This window comes from Colius striatus, chromosome 3 (assembly GCF_028858725.1).
Source record: "Colius striatus isolate bColStr4 chromosome 3, bColStr4.1.hap1, whole genome shotgun sequence".
NCBI classification, from domain to species: Eukaryota; Metazoa; Chordata; class Aves; order Coliiformes; family Coliidae; genus Colius; species Colius striatus.
The window spans coordinates 65,058,087-65,073,887 of NC_084761.1; the positions used below are offsets into that span (position 1 = coordinate 65,058,087).

A 15,801-nucleotide genomic window follows, 5' to 3' on the forward strand; every position below is an offset into this window, starting at 1 on the left:
CGGCCGTACCACTGTAGGGAGCCGGGGGGGGTGTAAATAGGCGAGCGTTGCCCTTTCTGCCGGTTGGACTTTTCCGCGTCCTAGGCAACCGGCACCTAGCGAGGGCGAGCGGCGGCCGCGGCTGAGGGGGGTGTCGGCCGCGGCTGAGTAAGTAGGTGCCGCGGTGCGCTGGGTTCCCGTTCCACTCGCCGGCCTCTCGCGGCCCGCGGTGCGGCAGCACTGATCCGCGGTGGGCCGGCGCACGGCGGTGCTGTGCCAAGAGTTGCTCTTTCTGCGGCGCGGGGCCCGCCGTAGCTGCGCCTAGCGCCGTTTGTACGGTACCGGCGCTCTGTGGAAAACAGTGCCGTTTCCTCGCCTCTTGCTACAAGTTCCTCGGGACACGCTCCAGAGTCGTGCCTCGCAATACCGCTGCCGGAACGCCAGGCTCGGCCACCTCGTCACGTCTCCTCGGTCGCGTCGCGGTGCAGACGACCCGGAATCTTTCCGTGAATCCCCTTGATCTTTGCTTTGCACTGTAGAATTTAATTCCAGATCTGTTTATTTTGATGAATCGTTCCCATCCTATCGTCAATAATGCCAACTATTTTCCTCACAGCAAACCCTAAACTTTGTTTCCACGTGTCAGTTTTCTGTTGCCTCTTCTTGTAGGCCAGTTTGTCGGCACCTGTGCTTTGGTCCTTACTCGATGCCTAGATATATGGATAGCTGGAGAAGAGTGCTGAGTTGGCTTGATGGAGGGATGGTGCGTTTTACGCTCTGTGAACCTCCATGCATTGCAAAAACAAACCCCAAGAAATAACCTCAAACTTTTAAAAGCTACTGCCTGTTGTCCACCTTGTGTGCTGAGCATCAGCACATATGGGCAGCACTTGCATCCTACACAGCATTCTAGTATATTATTTTTTATAATACAATATATAAAATCCATATTACTATATAGATTTCCACTGCTACGCTGCTGCTTTTCTACGCTACGCCTGCGTGCTAGATACAGCTAATGTGTGATATTAGCCTCTCAGAGTTTTCTGCTGCCTGGGTTATTTTTCATTCCTGTTTTCCCTCCTGCCTTTGCCCCCATAGTTAATGCCAACATGGAACGATCTATGTTGTCTTTAATCTGTATTCCACCCTAATGTCTTAACTTCCCTGCTCTCTGTCAATCTGTATGGACAAAGATACTTCAGCTGTTTGTTTGCAGATCCTTGATTCTTTTCATAATTCACATATTTCACAATTTTCAAGAAATAACAGCTTTTTTCCCCCCTAACATATTAACCATTTTCTTCTACCTTAGTGTCCATTCCTTGTGAATTTACCATATATTGTTATCTTTCTCCTCAAGGCAGTTCTTCCTCAGCTGACTCTGATTCCCATCTCTGTTACTTTTCACTCTTGGAATCAGAGACCTGGTAATCCTAGCACTACCCCTGACGTCCATTCAGGCCTTTGAGTTCCTTATACTTGCTGACTAGGCAGTTTCCTTAGTTCTGTCACGGTCCAACGAGGGTGGAAGGATAAGGAAAAACTAACATTTACTGTAAATCGTATGTATTAAAAACAAGAAGAAATTGGAGATATTGACCATGATCAGGTCATGGATTGGTCAGAGGGCTTCCAAAATCCCATTGTTGTTGTATTTTATCCCAGATCTGTCCATATACTGATCTTTTATACCATTATTAGAAAGCAACTGCAAACCATTGCTAGAGATACCTCACAAGATGAAGAAGGCTGCTCAATATGCTTTTATTACTAGGTGTTAATACCACCAAAACCTCTCATCTTAGTACTCTGAAAATGCCTGTTACAAATTATGACCCAAACTATGTAAATTCATTCTGAGTTGGACCAGTTGTGTCACAAGTGTATTTCATTTTCTGCCTCCGCTTATGTTTTAAAGTTGTTTACCAGAGCTATAATGGTATCTAAATCCCACATGTCCTATAAGCATCAAAGCTATCGATCATGTTGTAGATACTTTCTTGATATTACATTTATTGCTAACATTTTTAACCAAAGCTTTTTGCATTTGACTTAAATAAATTTTCTGTTTACAGACATGGGCTGCTTATAAACTTTTGCAGTAAAACAAATAAACCAGGATACTTCAACCCTTTTGAGTGCTGTGCACTGTCATACAGATCAAGCCATGCCTGAGAAAAGCAAAAGTGACATGAAGAGGATTGGCCTCTTCAGTGAAATGGGTTATATTACCATTGGGGATAAATATGTGTCACCCTATATGCGTAAGTACATTTAATTTTAATAACTATTTAGTGATAAGGACCACCTCTAGTATCCATCTGCTTTCAGAATCACTATTTTTGAATCTTTGAGATTTTGGTGGGTTTTTTTTTGTTAGAGGGGTCTGCTTCTCCATGCATATTCTTAATAATACAGGTCTGTATTATTAAGAGAAAGGCTTGATATGTTGGAATGAATAAATCAAAGAAAAGAGAAATAGGGTAAAATTGTAAAATATATATGTGTAATAGACTGCTAAAATCTTCTAGGGTATGTGTTTCTTTTAAGCAGTGATTATCTGCAAGTTACCAGCATATTCCTGCTTTTGTAGGAAACAAAAAGTGGATTTTGTGTGCTCTTTCAGCAGGGTTTCTGTTATTGACAGTTACATTGTCATTGCTTTTAAAATTAGAGTTGCAATTTTTTTTTCCTCTTCTGATCTGACTGGTGGGTGAGATTCCCTATTTAGTCTTTTTAAAGAATATTGTCCTTTCCTTCTTGTTTGATGAGAACATTTATTGAGGAAGGTAATTTTTGCCATTAATGTTACAAAGGTTAACCCTCACTAGCTGCTTTTGAAGTGATGATGCAAAATAATCCTGGCTTCTCAATACAGACATTTCTGCTGTGTTGGTGTGTTGGTGATGAACATGTCCATGAGAATGGCAGCTGATAGACAGACTGCTGTCAAACTGAGCTGAGTTTCAAAACCCAAATGGAAGCGCTTAAACCATTTTACCTGGCCTGTAATCAGTGGAAGAGAGCAATGTTCTTCTAAAGTGTTACTTGTAGTATATAAATGTCACCTCTAGCTCTGCATTGTAGTCTAGAATAACTGATATCTCTCTGTTGTCTGTAAAGCAAGTTTAGGGGTAAGAAAACTAAAACTAGGTGCTTCTGTGAATGCTTTCTCATAGCATTGTCTTTCAGACACAACCATTTACATGCATGAGTTACAAATTAAATGCTCTGTAGTACGTTTCAGGCACTCAGATCATGACCTAATGTTTTGAAATGTAGGCTAAGAGAAGCACTAACGTCAAACAGTTATTTACAGTGCTTTCATTTTTAAAGGCCCTTTTAACGAAGCTGCAAGCAAGAACAAGCAGATGTTACCTGGGGGAAGCAAAACACTGTCAGCTCTGCAGGCAGGTTATTTTGAGCGTCGGTTTGGGAGGATTTTTGAAGGTGAAGCCTATTCAAACCCTTTTCAGCTCAGAAGGAAGTATAAATTGGCAGAATCAAAGAAAAATTTGGGCAAAGCTTTCCGTCCCACTGATGGAGACAAACTGCCGTAAGTGGTGTGAAAATGTTTTGAATTGACTTTTTAATTTTTCTTTTCTGTACACTTAAGCTGATTTTCACACAGTATTTCTTATGTAATCTGTAATAAGAGTACTATATTGCTGTTTTATATAATGTAATGTTAGTATTGAGTGAAGAATTTTGAGCAGCATCACAGGGAAGGCTGAATGCAGGTAGAAATCAGGTCTTGATGCTTGCTCTTAACTACTGTTTTTTACTGTAAGCAGTTTTCTTACCCTTTAGCTTTTTATTTTGGATGAAAATATAGATGGCTATGGGAAAAGGCTATGGATAACTAACAAATGAGTATTTTTATTTCCAGTTAAGGACAAAATCTGTTGGAACTTGTCAGGTACAACATCTTCTTCCTCCCATTTTTGAGTATCCCAAAATGGAGACTATTTATATGAATATCATAAACAGTAGGAAAAGGGGCCGTTATAGAGGTACAAAATTTTCCCCTCAGGGAATCCATATCTATTATCTTTTTGCTAGAAAAAAAACCCCAGTTATCCTATGGGATGATCAGAAGGTGTTACAGAGCTGGGGAATATATGTGGGTTATTAAAATAAATGTGTCATATAACTATTACTACTCACAGGAGAAAACCAGATAGAACTTTGTTACTCATTTAAAACTATGCAATCTTGTTTTGTTCTTGTTGCTGTGTAGTGGTTTTGCCTGGTCCAGGCTTTTAGTAGCAGGGGGTGCTACAGGCGTGGCTTCTTTAAACAGAGCTGCTAGAAGCTTCCCCTGTAGCTGACAGGGCTAATGCCAGCCAATTCTAAGATGGACCCTACAGCTGACCCAGGCCTGGCCAATTAGTGATTGAGGTAATGCCTCTGTGAATAACATATTTGTGAAGGAGAAGAAGTTCCTGAGCAGTTGCTAAACTGCAGCTGCTACATGGAGTTAGAATGTGAAAACATCTCTTCAGACACCAAGGTCAGTGGAGAAGGAGGGTGCTTAGGTCCTGGAAGAAAGATTCCGCTGTGACCTGTGGTGAAGACCATGGTGAGGCAGCTGTGCCTCTGCAGTGGGGGACCACCAGGGAGCAGAGATCTACCTGCAGCCCGTGGAGGACCCCACAACGGAGTGGGTGGATGCTTGAAGGAGGCTGTGACTCTGTGGGAAGCCCACACCAGAGCAAGTTCCTGGTAGGCCATGGGGAGGGAGGAGCCCACCCCAGAGCAGGTTTGCTGTCAGGACTTGTGATCCCATGAGGGACTCAGGCTGGAGCAGTCGATGCCTGAAGGACTGTTATCCTGGTGGGTTACCCACTCTGAGGCAGGGTGTGAGGAGCTGCCCCCGTGGGAAACCCCATGCTGGAGCAGTTCGTGAGGAACTGTAGCCCATGGGAAAGACCCCCATTGGAGAAGTTCATGAGGGACTGTGTCCCATGGGAGGGACCTCACAGTGTAGCAGTGCAAAGTGTGAGAAGGCCTCCCCCTGAGAAGAAGCAACGGCACAGTCCACCTGTAATGAACTGACTGTAACCCTCATCCCCTATCCCCTATGCTGCTGTGGGGAAGGAAGGAGAGTCCTGGGAAGAGGGAGGGGTGAAGGGAGGTGTTTTAAAATTTGGTTTTATTTCTCATCTCCCTGTTCTGATTGTTCATTTATGAATCAAACCTTTTTGTCCCCAAGTTGAGTCTGGTTTGCCTGTGACGCTAGTTGCTGAGTTATCTAGCTGTCCTTATCTCAACTCATGAACCTCTCATTATATTTTTCTCTCCCCTGTGCAGTTTAGGAGGAGGACAACTTGGTGGGCATGATACTCAGCCAGGGTTAAACCACCACATCCTGCAATAAGAGCCAGAAGGACTCAGTACAGGGCGTAGTTCTTATAGTCTCATGGCTGTATTTAGTCGTATCAGCAGCTTTGCTTCTGGAAAGTTTGGAGAGTAACTTATTGGTTTTTTTATATATATGTGTTTTAGAATGTAAGGATTAGCCATGGGACATCTTAGCTTTTAATAGGATGTAAGACATGGAATGTAGGCTTTCTGTTGGATATACTTGTGCTATTTCTGATGGGACAAACAGTGTGTGAGCCCCATGTTTAAAATTTTATTCCAACTACAATTTAACTTAATGGAAAACAAACTAAACCAAATGAGGGTTTAACTGTTAGAAACACCTTGGCACTGCTTTCAAATCCATGTCAGTCAATTAGAGTCTCGCTCACTTATTTTCTGTGTTCCAAGTCCAGTAGTGAAGACCTGTGAATGTGCTCTCTTCCAAGTACTCTCTCCACAAATGCACTCGTCTGTGGGTGCAGCGGCTCATGCTCTTATTCATGTTGTAAGGCTTTTGAATTCTTCTAGGTGTGAACTTTAGGACAGGTTCTGTGTTGTCTTTATCCTCCCCGAAGTCTGTACTTGCAAAGTAGTACAAACCAGAGGCTAGAAAAGTGATTAGGTTGTCTTTTAATGTAATCCTTTAGCAATTATGGAGAGCAATTATACATTTCTTTTATCCCAAACTGACTCCCATGGTAACTAAGAAACTAGCAAAGAGCTCTGTTGCTCTTAATTTTCTCGTGTTACTGAATGAAAAGTAGCTCTTTGGAATATTTCCTTTACATTTGAGACACATTTGTCACCAGCTGCAAGCTGAAAGGTTGCAAAGGTACTGCATTCTGAAGATGAAATCTGGGCCTTTCTTTTCTTCGCATGTCTGTTCCCTGATACCTTGTTACTGGCATATGAAAAGCCTACACACAGAAGCAACACTTAAATACTATGAAATAAAGAACTTCAGAGCTAGGAAACACCAAGGTCAAGGTTGTCTGCGCATTGTCAATTTGTCCATTTTATTCTAGATATGAGTTTATTAAGTCCCTAAATAAATGAACAGGCAGATTAGCATTCTGTGCAAAGATGACGAGTGTTCTCTTGGCATCCTAATCCTGTGTTCATTAATGGCCCTTTTAAGTAGGGACTCTTGGAGTCACTTTACTCTCTCCCCACAATGATTGCAGACAGTACAGACAAAACAGATTACCTTGGCTCTCTGCAGTAGTTGACAAATCTCATACATTTGCTGTTTATTTTTTTCCTGTTCTGTTTTGGGGGTTTGGGGGTGTGGGGACAGAGAATTGTGTGTTTGGGATTTTTTTGGACCCCTGTAGCTGCAGCTTAGTGGACCAAATTGCCACTCAGCTATTTCAGTAGTTTGTGTCGGTCCTTTTCTCCTTTAGTGGCTGTATAACCATTTAACTTTGAGAGCATGTCATACACTTGTCAGGAAATACCGATTTTCAAGTTGGTCTTTAAAAAACCAGCCCTGGTGAATTCCTGCAGCTTTGTAGGTAGAAGTATGAGCTCTGCTTTCTCTTACTTTCCTTCTGTGACAAGACAGAAAGTTAACTAGTCCTAACATCCCCCAGAAAAATCCCTTTCAGACAGGTACCTTGCATTGCCTGCCCCTCCATAATCATACCAACACTAACTGTTCTCTGTAAATCTGCAGGGAAGATTGTCCTCATCAGCCAGCATCAAGTCTGGTTAACCTGTTCCTTCAGGCCTCTGTTTGTGAATCTGTCTCTCCCACTGTTACATCACCTTGTTGGTGCAAAATTAATACAACTTCTGTAAACATTATTAAACCTCTTATATTGCCGAAATACCTAAAAACTTCATCACAGTCACCTTCGTGTTTCTTATTTTCTCCATAACACTGTGCCCAGAATTGCTGTAGTGGCAGATCCACAGAGAATGGACGTGATCTTGTTTTAACTTTAACTTTGAGATGTATATATTGTTTGAGTTTTCTGCTTTCTGTCATTTCAGCACAGTAGATATGGAAAGCCTGAAGTGTTTGCAAAACATTAATTAATGTGCTCATTTTCTATTTTTAGATCTGGACTTGGCAGCTATTATGGAACCATAGGAGGTTCATGTGCACACTTCAGTCCACAACTGAAAGACAAAGAAAGATACATTCCTCCAGGAAAGAATTTTTATACTAATCCAGGAAAGAAAGGAACTGGATATGGGTAACTTCACAGTATTGCTTCTTGCAGAGTATTTTATTAAATGTTTATTGAGTTGTGAACACCTAAGAAATGAATTTTGTTTTTACAGTTATGCAAAGCTTACCATAGGTAAACAATATCCACATGAACCTGATGTGTATGAAGTAGAAAGAATAAATGCAAAGGTAAAAATATTTGTCTTACAATTACAATTATGTATTACAGTTTACATGACCTGCTTGTTCCCTGTGGTGTTTTCTTTAGCTTGAAGTCACTAATGTATATGTACAAAGTGGAGGGAGGAAAACAAATTAATGATCATCCTGTATAAAAAAGATTTAGGTAATGTTCATTTAGGATTTTTTCTTTGAGACATCTGGCAGTATCCCACATAAGTTTTACCATTCAGGATTTGACCTTATTTTTTTATGTGGAGTCCTTAAGCTGCAATGCAGTAATGACCAAGCAATGTCAATAGTGAGATAAATAATACTTCTATATTGTGGTCTGAAGCATGTGAACTCATTATCCTAGATGCAATACATTAATAAAAAGGTTCCTTTTTTCCATATAAGGTCATAAATCTACGAAAATACATAAATTTGCTTCCACTGATTTTTGTTATCCTCTATATTTTCATGTAATAAAAAATGACAGCAACAGGACATTTTTTTGGTCTAAGGTGATAATAAGATTAGAAGAAACAATTCAGCTACCTGCAGCTGAGACAAATTCAGAGACAAAACTATGCATCCAGTGCAGCAAATGAGAACAGAGAAAAGAGGAAGGGTGGAATTGTTTCCACTGGATAGAAAAAGTTTAATGTCTGAGACATTAGCATGCATTACCCAGTGATACTGTATTAGTGATATTACATTTGATGCTTGTTTTTCAAGTGATTGTAATGTTTTAACCTATTGTAAAATGGAATCTAAGAAGAAAAGCCAACCTCTCCCATAATACAAAGATCCAGTTCATAGAGAAGCTCAGCTTAGTAAGGTGCTCAGAACCTGGGAAGCACAGTGGCCAGGGTTGACAAGCATGGACAGTATTGAGTGTAATGAGTATGGAATACTGTTAGACACATTTTAAATGCACAGTGCTTTTCCTGACATTTTCCTACCATACTTGATGATTGTTGTGCTTCCTGGTCATTGAATGTATGTTCCATTACAGATGGTGGATATATAAAATACCTTGATCACCAAATAAGAGTAAAGAAAGTTAGTGACCATTCTCCAAGGCTAAATTTAAATGCTTTATGTTTTTCTCTTAGAATAATATACAGTAAAAATCCCCAACACTGTTTCTGTCAGAGTGTTTCTTTTACAGAAAGCACGAGAGGAACATAAGCGGTTGGTTATAGCAGGGCCTTTCAAGTTTAATCTACATCCCCAGGAGTACTTTGACAAGAATCCTTATTTTAATGACAAGCCTTTGCCACTTCCGAAGAAACTACCTCCAGAGAAGCCAACTATATTACCCTTCAAACCCAGTTCTCCTGCTAAAAAGGTTAGTTTATCTTGTAGCTACTGGAGTAAAAAGATAAATATTCAGATATCTCCCTTTAAAAGCTTTGATTACAGTACATAAGATATAAAGAAATAGAAAGAAAGTTTGCTATTAATTTAGTATTTTTCTTACAAAATATGTTATTCCATTTACTTTGCTTTTAAATTACAAAGCACTGAAATCTTGTTTGACCCAATAGCTGCTAACCAGTTTCATGGAACTTAGGAGGTGTTTCTCTTTAAAATCCACAGAGTGCTGTTAACATGCAGTTAGTTGACTGCATACACCACAAGATGCAAAACAGCTTACACAATAAACTACAGTGAGACTAGATTACCACAGCAAAATTTAGTGTTCTCTTGTTTTGGGCTCTCTCAGTCGCTCATATAATTTTTGAACTTGCTAATTACTCTCGGCCTGTGCAGACAAACATCTAAAAGATAATTCCTAGAAGTGTCATGGGAGTGGATAGCTCGAAGGAGCAGAAAAGCTTGGGTTAGGTCTCTCTGCTCAGGGATAGACTAAGCTGAAGAGTTATCTGTTGCTTGTCCATCAAAAGACACAAGTTTAGAATCCACTTTAGAATTTGCTAACTCTTCAGTAGTTAGGGGAAAAGGAAGAAGAGGATGGGAATAAATATATGTGGAGGGGCTTGGAGTGTGTAAAAAATAAAGCCTGTAGTTATCATGGAGGATATATATGAACAGAGATGATTAGTTCCAGTTGCTTAGTGTCATTATTTCTTAAAATATAAATGGATATTTTTCCATTCCATAAAGCATTCAATCTTGATATGAGTTTTTTGAGATGAGATACTGAATTTATGTCATTCAGTGTAGTCTAAACTTTACTTTCATCTTAAAATGAGCTTAATATGCATGAATATATGTCTTAAATGATTCCAGATAGCTAATACAGTAACACCCCTTAATCTGTCACTTTCCAGCTCTTAATTTTAGAGTTCCATTGTCAGTCATTTAGTACTGCTCTGCTAACCACTGCTTTCCTATTATTATGTCCACCTGTGCAAGGAAAATATAACTGTTCAGGAAGAGACAGTAAAGTGCTTGGACACAAAGAATTATGTTGTGTATTTGGCCTCATAGCTGAGGCACCTGTCTTTCAGAATGGCAATCTGTTAAAAAAGTTAGCTGCTAGAAGCTCAGCACCTCATCTGGCTGATGATGCTGGTGATCCTGCTCCAGGCTTCCCATCTTTCACACCATATATGCTTTCCCCATATATTTAAATTATGTGTACTTCTCAAGCTATTGCACACTTTCTGCTATATAAATTCTTATGGGAAAGCTTGCTTTATTGTTGATTGAATTGCTTGCTGCAGCAATTTCAGGAATGCAGCCTCAGCAGACTACGGGATGCAGCCAAGGGGATTGCAAAGAATTATTTAGGTGTCTGCATATTTTTAAATCAAAATTTACCACTCTTGTAGTACTAGTGGATATAACATTTCAGGAAAAGTCAATCATAGAATTATAGAATGGTAGGGGTTTGGAAGGGACCTTTAGAGATCATCTAGTCCAACCCCACTGCAGAAGCAGGTTATTCAACTCTATATTTCAGAAAGCACATTGATAATAATACCCAAACTCTGCTGTACATAACAATCCAGTACTGGACATGGAGTTGCATTAGTAAGCTGATAGTGACATAGGCATTCCCTTTTTTTGCCACAACAAAGATAATTTTAGTGAGTTATGTTTTTACTTTTTTTTTCTGTCACATTTTTAAGGTCCTTTCCTCAAAGTCCAGACTTAGGAAAGAACTTTTAAAACTAAGAATTCATGAAAGTAATGCCTAAAATTTTCCTTAAAGTTTCAATTGCAAATGTAAAGAATATTTGGGGTTTTCTTTCTTTTTATTGTAAATACAATATGTTGCAGTCTGCTGTTCTGTATTCTTACTTGCTTTTGCATGAAAAATATTTGAATTAACTCAGTTGTATCGTAGGTTGTCACTTCAAAAAGTTCTTTTTTTTTCAGCTAGGGGGCATGAAAGGAGGCACATTTGATCCTTACCCGAGCCATTCCGCTGACCCTTATGTAACTAAAAAATCTGAGGATGTTATAACTAATAAAGAACGACAGATTTTTCAGCCTCCCGATGGACCAAAAAGCAGACCTGTTAAAAGCATAATAAGTTTAAATGTCACAAGGTAAGCTCCCTTAATTTGATTTCAAGGTTCAGGTATGCTATCTACCAAATGTCATTAGCACAGCCGTTTTTTACTGTCTAAAATAACTGAATAAATGAAGGAAGGAATTACTAACAAAAGGATGAGCAATGCATAAGGAACTTGGCTTTCAGAATTTATTCCTACTCTCTTCTGTAATTTCAGGTTACTTTATAAGTCTATATGTATCATAGACACCTGTGAAATAATGCTGTGCAGATGTCTGTGAGAAAAAATAATTTTTCTTGTTCCTTTTTGTCTGTAAAAAGCCCAGGGACGTTCCTGTTAAAACCTTATGTTTCTGGAATAAAATTGGCTCCCTCTGCTGGCAAACAGAATATTGTGTAATCTAAGCCTGTGAAACTTTTGAAACAATAACATTCAAATTGGATTCGTAACTACAGATATATCACTGTGCAGTGTTACAAAACATTTATAGCACACAGGGCACGTATATAGGTAGATAAGCACATAGTTCTTTGGGGAGTTTCTACTTGCTAAGCTATAACCCTTATGTTTAAACAAATTTATTTTCTGGTTTTGGCTCTGTTGTAACTCAAGCAGAAAACCGAGGTTGTCTTTTTTAGAGTTATTTAGAGAAATTGCTTGCAAAGGCAGACTTTCAAGATCACGTGTAGAAGTCAGGCATGTTACTTTGTATACTCTATGAGTAGCATGAAGTATTTTAGACATACTTGATTAAAATTTAAAAAACTGCCTTAGAGGAATCTGCTTCACATTAGTGATTTGTCTTTTACATACCGTACATCAAGTCTAAGAAATATTCATCCCTTACTCACCAGTTGCTGTTCTAGTTACTTTATTTCACCATTTATTGGCATTTGTATGTTCACTTTTTAAGTTGCAGGGATAGTTTGAAGGTTTTATTTACCCTGACAGGGCAGAACCAGAAGCTACATATTATTCATGTTGCTTTTCATTACTAATGCAAAAGGAAGAAAGAATTGAAAGTGACTTTCTGATACACCAAAAAATGTACCAAACTGCCAATACTAATGTAAGAAAGTACAAATCTCCATGTTTGCACTGATGTTTTTAAACTGGTAAAAGGGAAAAACAATGGTATATGGGTTTGAGTAGCCTTCTTACTGTAATACTGTTTTTGTAATAGCAATACTGTTTTATCAACAGAATAAAAATTCATGTCCCCAGATGCAATGCTTTTACTGGAAGAAAACACTAAACCCTCACTGTATGTGAAGTAGGTTTCAGACTTTAAAGGAGAGGAACTGATTGTGAAATTGTCACTATGTGCATACAAATACAGTTGTGATGGAGTCTTTACAAATATTTGTAAAGAAAAATTTCACACATCTAACAGAAGAAGTTCCACAGAAATAAATTAAAACTAGTATTTCAAATGCTTCACTGCTATTTCTCTCCCAAGAATTTTAAAGAATGTATTTATTTTTTGATTCGTGATTCCTAGGTTTAATAGAATGAGAACTGTGAACTAAACTTATCACACGTATGAAACTCATAGCTCATAGATTTTAAGAAATGTGATATGTCATTTTTCAAATCACCTGTTTCCTCACTGAATCACAGTTCTTTATGCACTTTCCAGTGAGAAATATCTTCTGATATTTGGACCATAATCCTATAAAGGGATTTGCTGATGTAGATTCTTGCTCTCATGCAGAGCTCTGTTGAAATAAGTTTGACTTCACAAAGATTCAAATCATTAAATCTCATTATTGGGCTGGGTCTACCACAGTTTTTAATGTTTACAAAAACTCTTGTAATTTACACAGTGCTATTCTTCAAAAATCTAGTAAGCTTCTCTCCATTTACATTTCAGATCATTAAATGTGAAGAACTACAAGACTGCACAGATGACATCTTATTAGATACAAAAGGTGGAATGAAAGGTACACTTCCAAGATTTGGTGAACTGTTACAAAGAAAATGAAAATTTGAACAGTAGAATTCAAGTATACAGGACAATCCACTCTGTCTCATTATTGAGACTGCAGTCTTTTGTTTCTAAATATAAAGCTATAATAAATATTTTAAGATCATTTATTTATAAAGTCCAAGCTTGTGTTTTTATCTATTTTAAATTTTTATTCCTTAAGTGGCCTTTTGAAGTGTACTTGTAGAAAATATACTTTCTAATGAGTATTTTGAATTGTAAATTGACTATTTATTGCAGTGGAGGAAAGTGTATATATTTTAAAGTGAGTATCAGTGGATGTATTACCCAAGTTAGTCACATGTGGCCCACAGTGAAATTTAAGGACATTGCTTCCCTTTAGTAAAATTCCAACATGTATTTTATTTCAACTTCACTTTTCTTTTTTGTATAAGAACTGTCTCAAAAATATATTGTTTTTAATTTTTCTTTCTCATTGAACAACATCAAGCACTGTTCAAAACCAGATCAGAAGCAGGCTGTTACAAAGTGAGGAGACATCTCTATTTATCAACATCTATTTACTACTCTTCCTCAGTTTCTTGAAAACCATAGGTGCTGCCATATCCTCCAAGAGCAGCATAACTTCACTTTGAGTATATGGAAAGTTCCTAGCAAATCTGATCCATCTTTGAAACTACTTTACCTAGTTAAGGTATTACCTTACCTCCATTTTATTAATTTTTGTCAGGTTTTTATACAAGAAATGTGTTCTTGTAAATCAAAGGTAATTTATTATTTTAAAAAACCCACCTCAGCATTTATTTATCCAAATTATTACATAAAGACAAAATGTCTTTGTTAATTTTTATGAAGGATTTATCATGCCTCTGTAGAATATTCATGAAAGGATATCCTTACTGCTGCTTGTAGGATAATAGTTTTTTAAATAAATTCCAGACTGGATTTCTCATTTCCAGGTATCAGTGAAAGTAAAACCCAAGAATTGTTGGTCAGGTCTTCCAACATATGTTGAAGCATAAAGCCCCTTACTTTGAGATCCGGGGCCGCAACAATATTCTCAACTACTAATGTATATAAGCACATTGAGTCTCTCTCTATACAAAGACCTATAACAGAGTTTCTTCTTTCTGTATTTATACTTTATATTACACGATGGTAGCAGTGCTGACCTTAGGCCCCCTGGTATCATCTTTGTGCAGAGTATTAGGGGCATTTGCTGTGTTCTTCACTTGTGAAGTCTGCAGAGACAGCATTCCTAGGTAGATTGAACTGTATAGTACTTCCTTCTAACTGCTGTTCTGACAAAGTACAGCTGATGAAGATCTGAAGTTTCTCTTTATGACCTTCTGTCTCCCATCTTTTTGCAATTCTTCCTCTTCTATTTTCTTATGTATTTCAATAATCTTTTCATTCATTAACAAGACAAAAATACTGAAAGCAGGTGAAAATGTATGGTTAAAGAAACCCTCAAAAACTAACACAGCTTGTTTTAAATATTTTAGTGTATATGGCCTAGTCCCATGGGAGCCAAAAGGTTTGCATTGTAGGTCCTCACCAGAAAATGTGTAGTCCCGAGGAACTGACACCCAGTTCTAACTAGGGCCTTGACATGCTATTTTAATACAAATGATAATTGTGTCATTCAGGTTCTTGGCAGCACTGTTGACTGTGATGGTGGAATTTAGAACTTTCTTAGGTTTCGTTACCCACTTATCTAAGACAAGATGGACATCAGATGTTCCTTATGTTGTTTTCATAAGAACAGCTTTTATAAATCCTTACAGTATAGATTTAGCCAGTTACCTTTATGACTGGTTCTGGCCACTATTTAATAGTTATAATCTATAGCAGCTTCATGTTTATGGAACTGTTAAATGCAATCAAACACCTGACCATTTATTTAATTTATTTAATGCCCTTCTTGACTTTGGGTGTGCAATGTGCAATTGTAGTGTAATACTTTGGCCTAGCTGCAGTAAAAACCCCAATAATTCCTTTTGTAAACTCTCCCAGTTCACTTAAATTTCTCTAGACTGCTGTATTGGGTTTGTGTGGTGAGGACTTGGGAGTGGAGGGACTACAAGGGTGGCTCCAGTAAGAAGCTGCTAGAACCTGCCCTGGCTCCAAGTCAGACCCTGCCACTGGCCAAGGCCAAACCAGACGGTGGCAGTGGTAGCTGCTCTGTGCTAATTTATTTGAGAAGGGGAAAAATACCTCCTGAAACCTGTGGGAAACCTGCAGTGGAGAGAGGGGTGGGTGGGATGTGAGAGAAAGAACTGTGCAGACCCCGAGGTCAGTGTGGAAGGAGGCAGGGAGGTGTGCCACATAAGAGATCCCCCTGCATCCTGTGATGAGATGGCAGCTCTTCCCCTGCAGCCTGTGGAGGGCAATGATGGAGCCGAGATCTGCCTGCAGGCTGTGGAGGATTCTGATTTGTGACTCTGTGAAATTCAGCCAAGTATCAAAAAAAACAGGCAGTTCTTTCTAGGACATAACAAAACCATGGAAATTACTAAACATCAGAATTGTAAATGGTTTACAAAAGAAAATAGTTTATTACTCCCATTTATTTGAAGCAATAGACTACTGTAGATGATCAGGAATTTCCAGGAAAAGAAAATCAGCTATTGCAGGGTAAAGCTCATACACTTTGTGAATTGTTTTCCAAG

At 38.5% G+C, this 15,801-nt stretch overlaps 1 protein-coding gene across 2 annotated transcripts; it reads left to right on the forward strand.

Moving 5' to 3' along the window:
• Window positions 1-81: 81 nt before the first annotated feature.
• On the forward strand, window positions 82-13,278 carry CFAP96 (cilia and flagella associated protein 96). 2 transcript variants are annotated; one of them, XM_061993400.1, is made up of 9 exons: window positions 82-147; window positions 649-742; window positions 2,058-2,246; window positions 3,319-3,538; window positions 7,413-7,550; window positions 7,639-7,714; window positions 8,862-9,041; window positions 11,042-11,214; window positions 13,055-13,278. In XM_061993400.1, exons 3-9 carry the CDS (start codon window positions 2,150-2,152, stop codon window positions 13,101-13,103), a joined length of 933 nt encoding a protein of 310 aa, XP_061849384.1. In that variant the 5' UTR covers window positions 82-147; window positions 649-742; window positions 2,058-2,149; the 3' UTR covers window positions 13,104-13,278. The 2 variants fall into 2 exon arrangements, with proteins under 2 accessions (XP_061849384.1, XP_061849385.1); XM_061993401.1 differs by lacking the exon at window positions 649-742 and having other exon boundaries at window positions 91-151.
• The last annotated feature ends 2,523 nt before the right edge of the window (window positions 13,279-15,801 follow it).

Coding starts and splice junctions, on each gene's coding strand:
- CFAP96 (XM_061993400.1), top strand. CDS start 2,150: ATGCCTGAGAAAAGCAAAAGTGACATGAAGAGGATTGGCCTCTTCAGT. Junction 9,042..11,041: donor CCAGTTCTCCTGCTAAAAAG/GTTAGTTTATCT, acceptor TTTTTTTTTCAG/CTAGGGGGCATGAAAGGAGG. Junction 11,215..13,054: donor ATAAGTTTAAATGTCACAAG/GTAAGCTCCCTT, acceptor TTTACATTTCAG/ATCATTAAATGTGAAGAACT.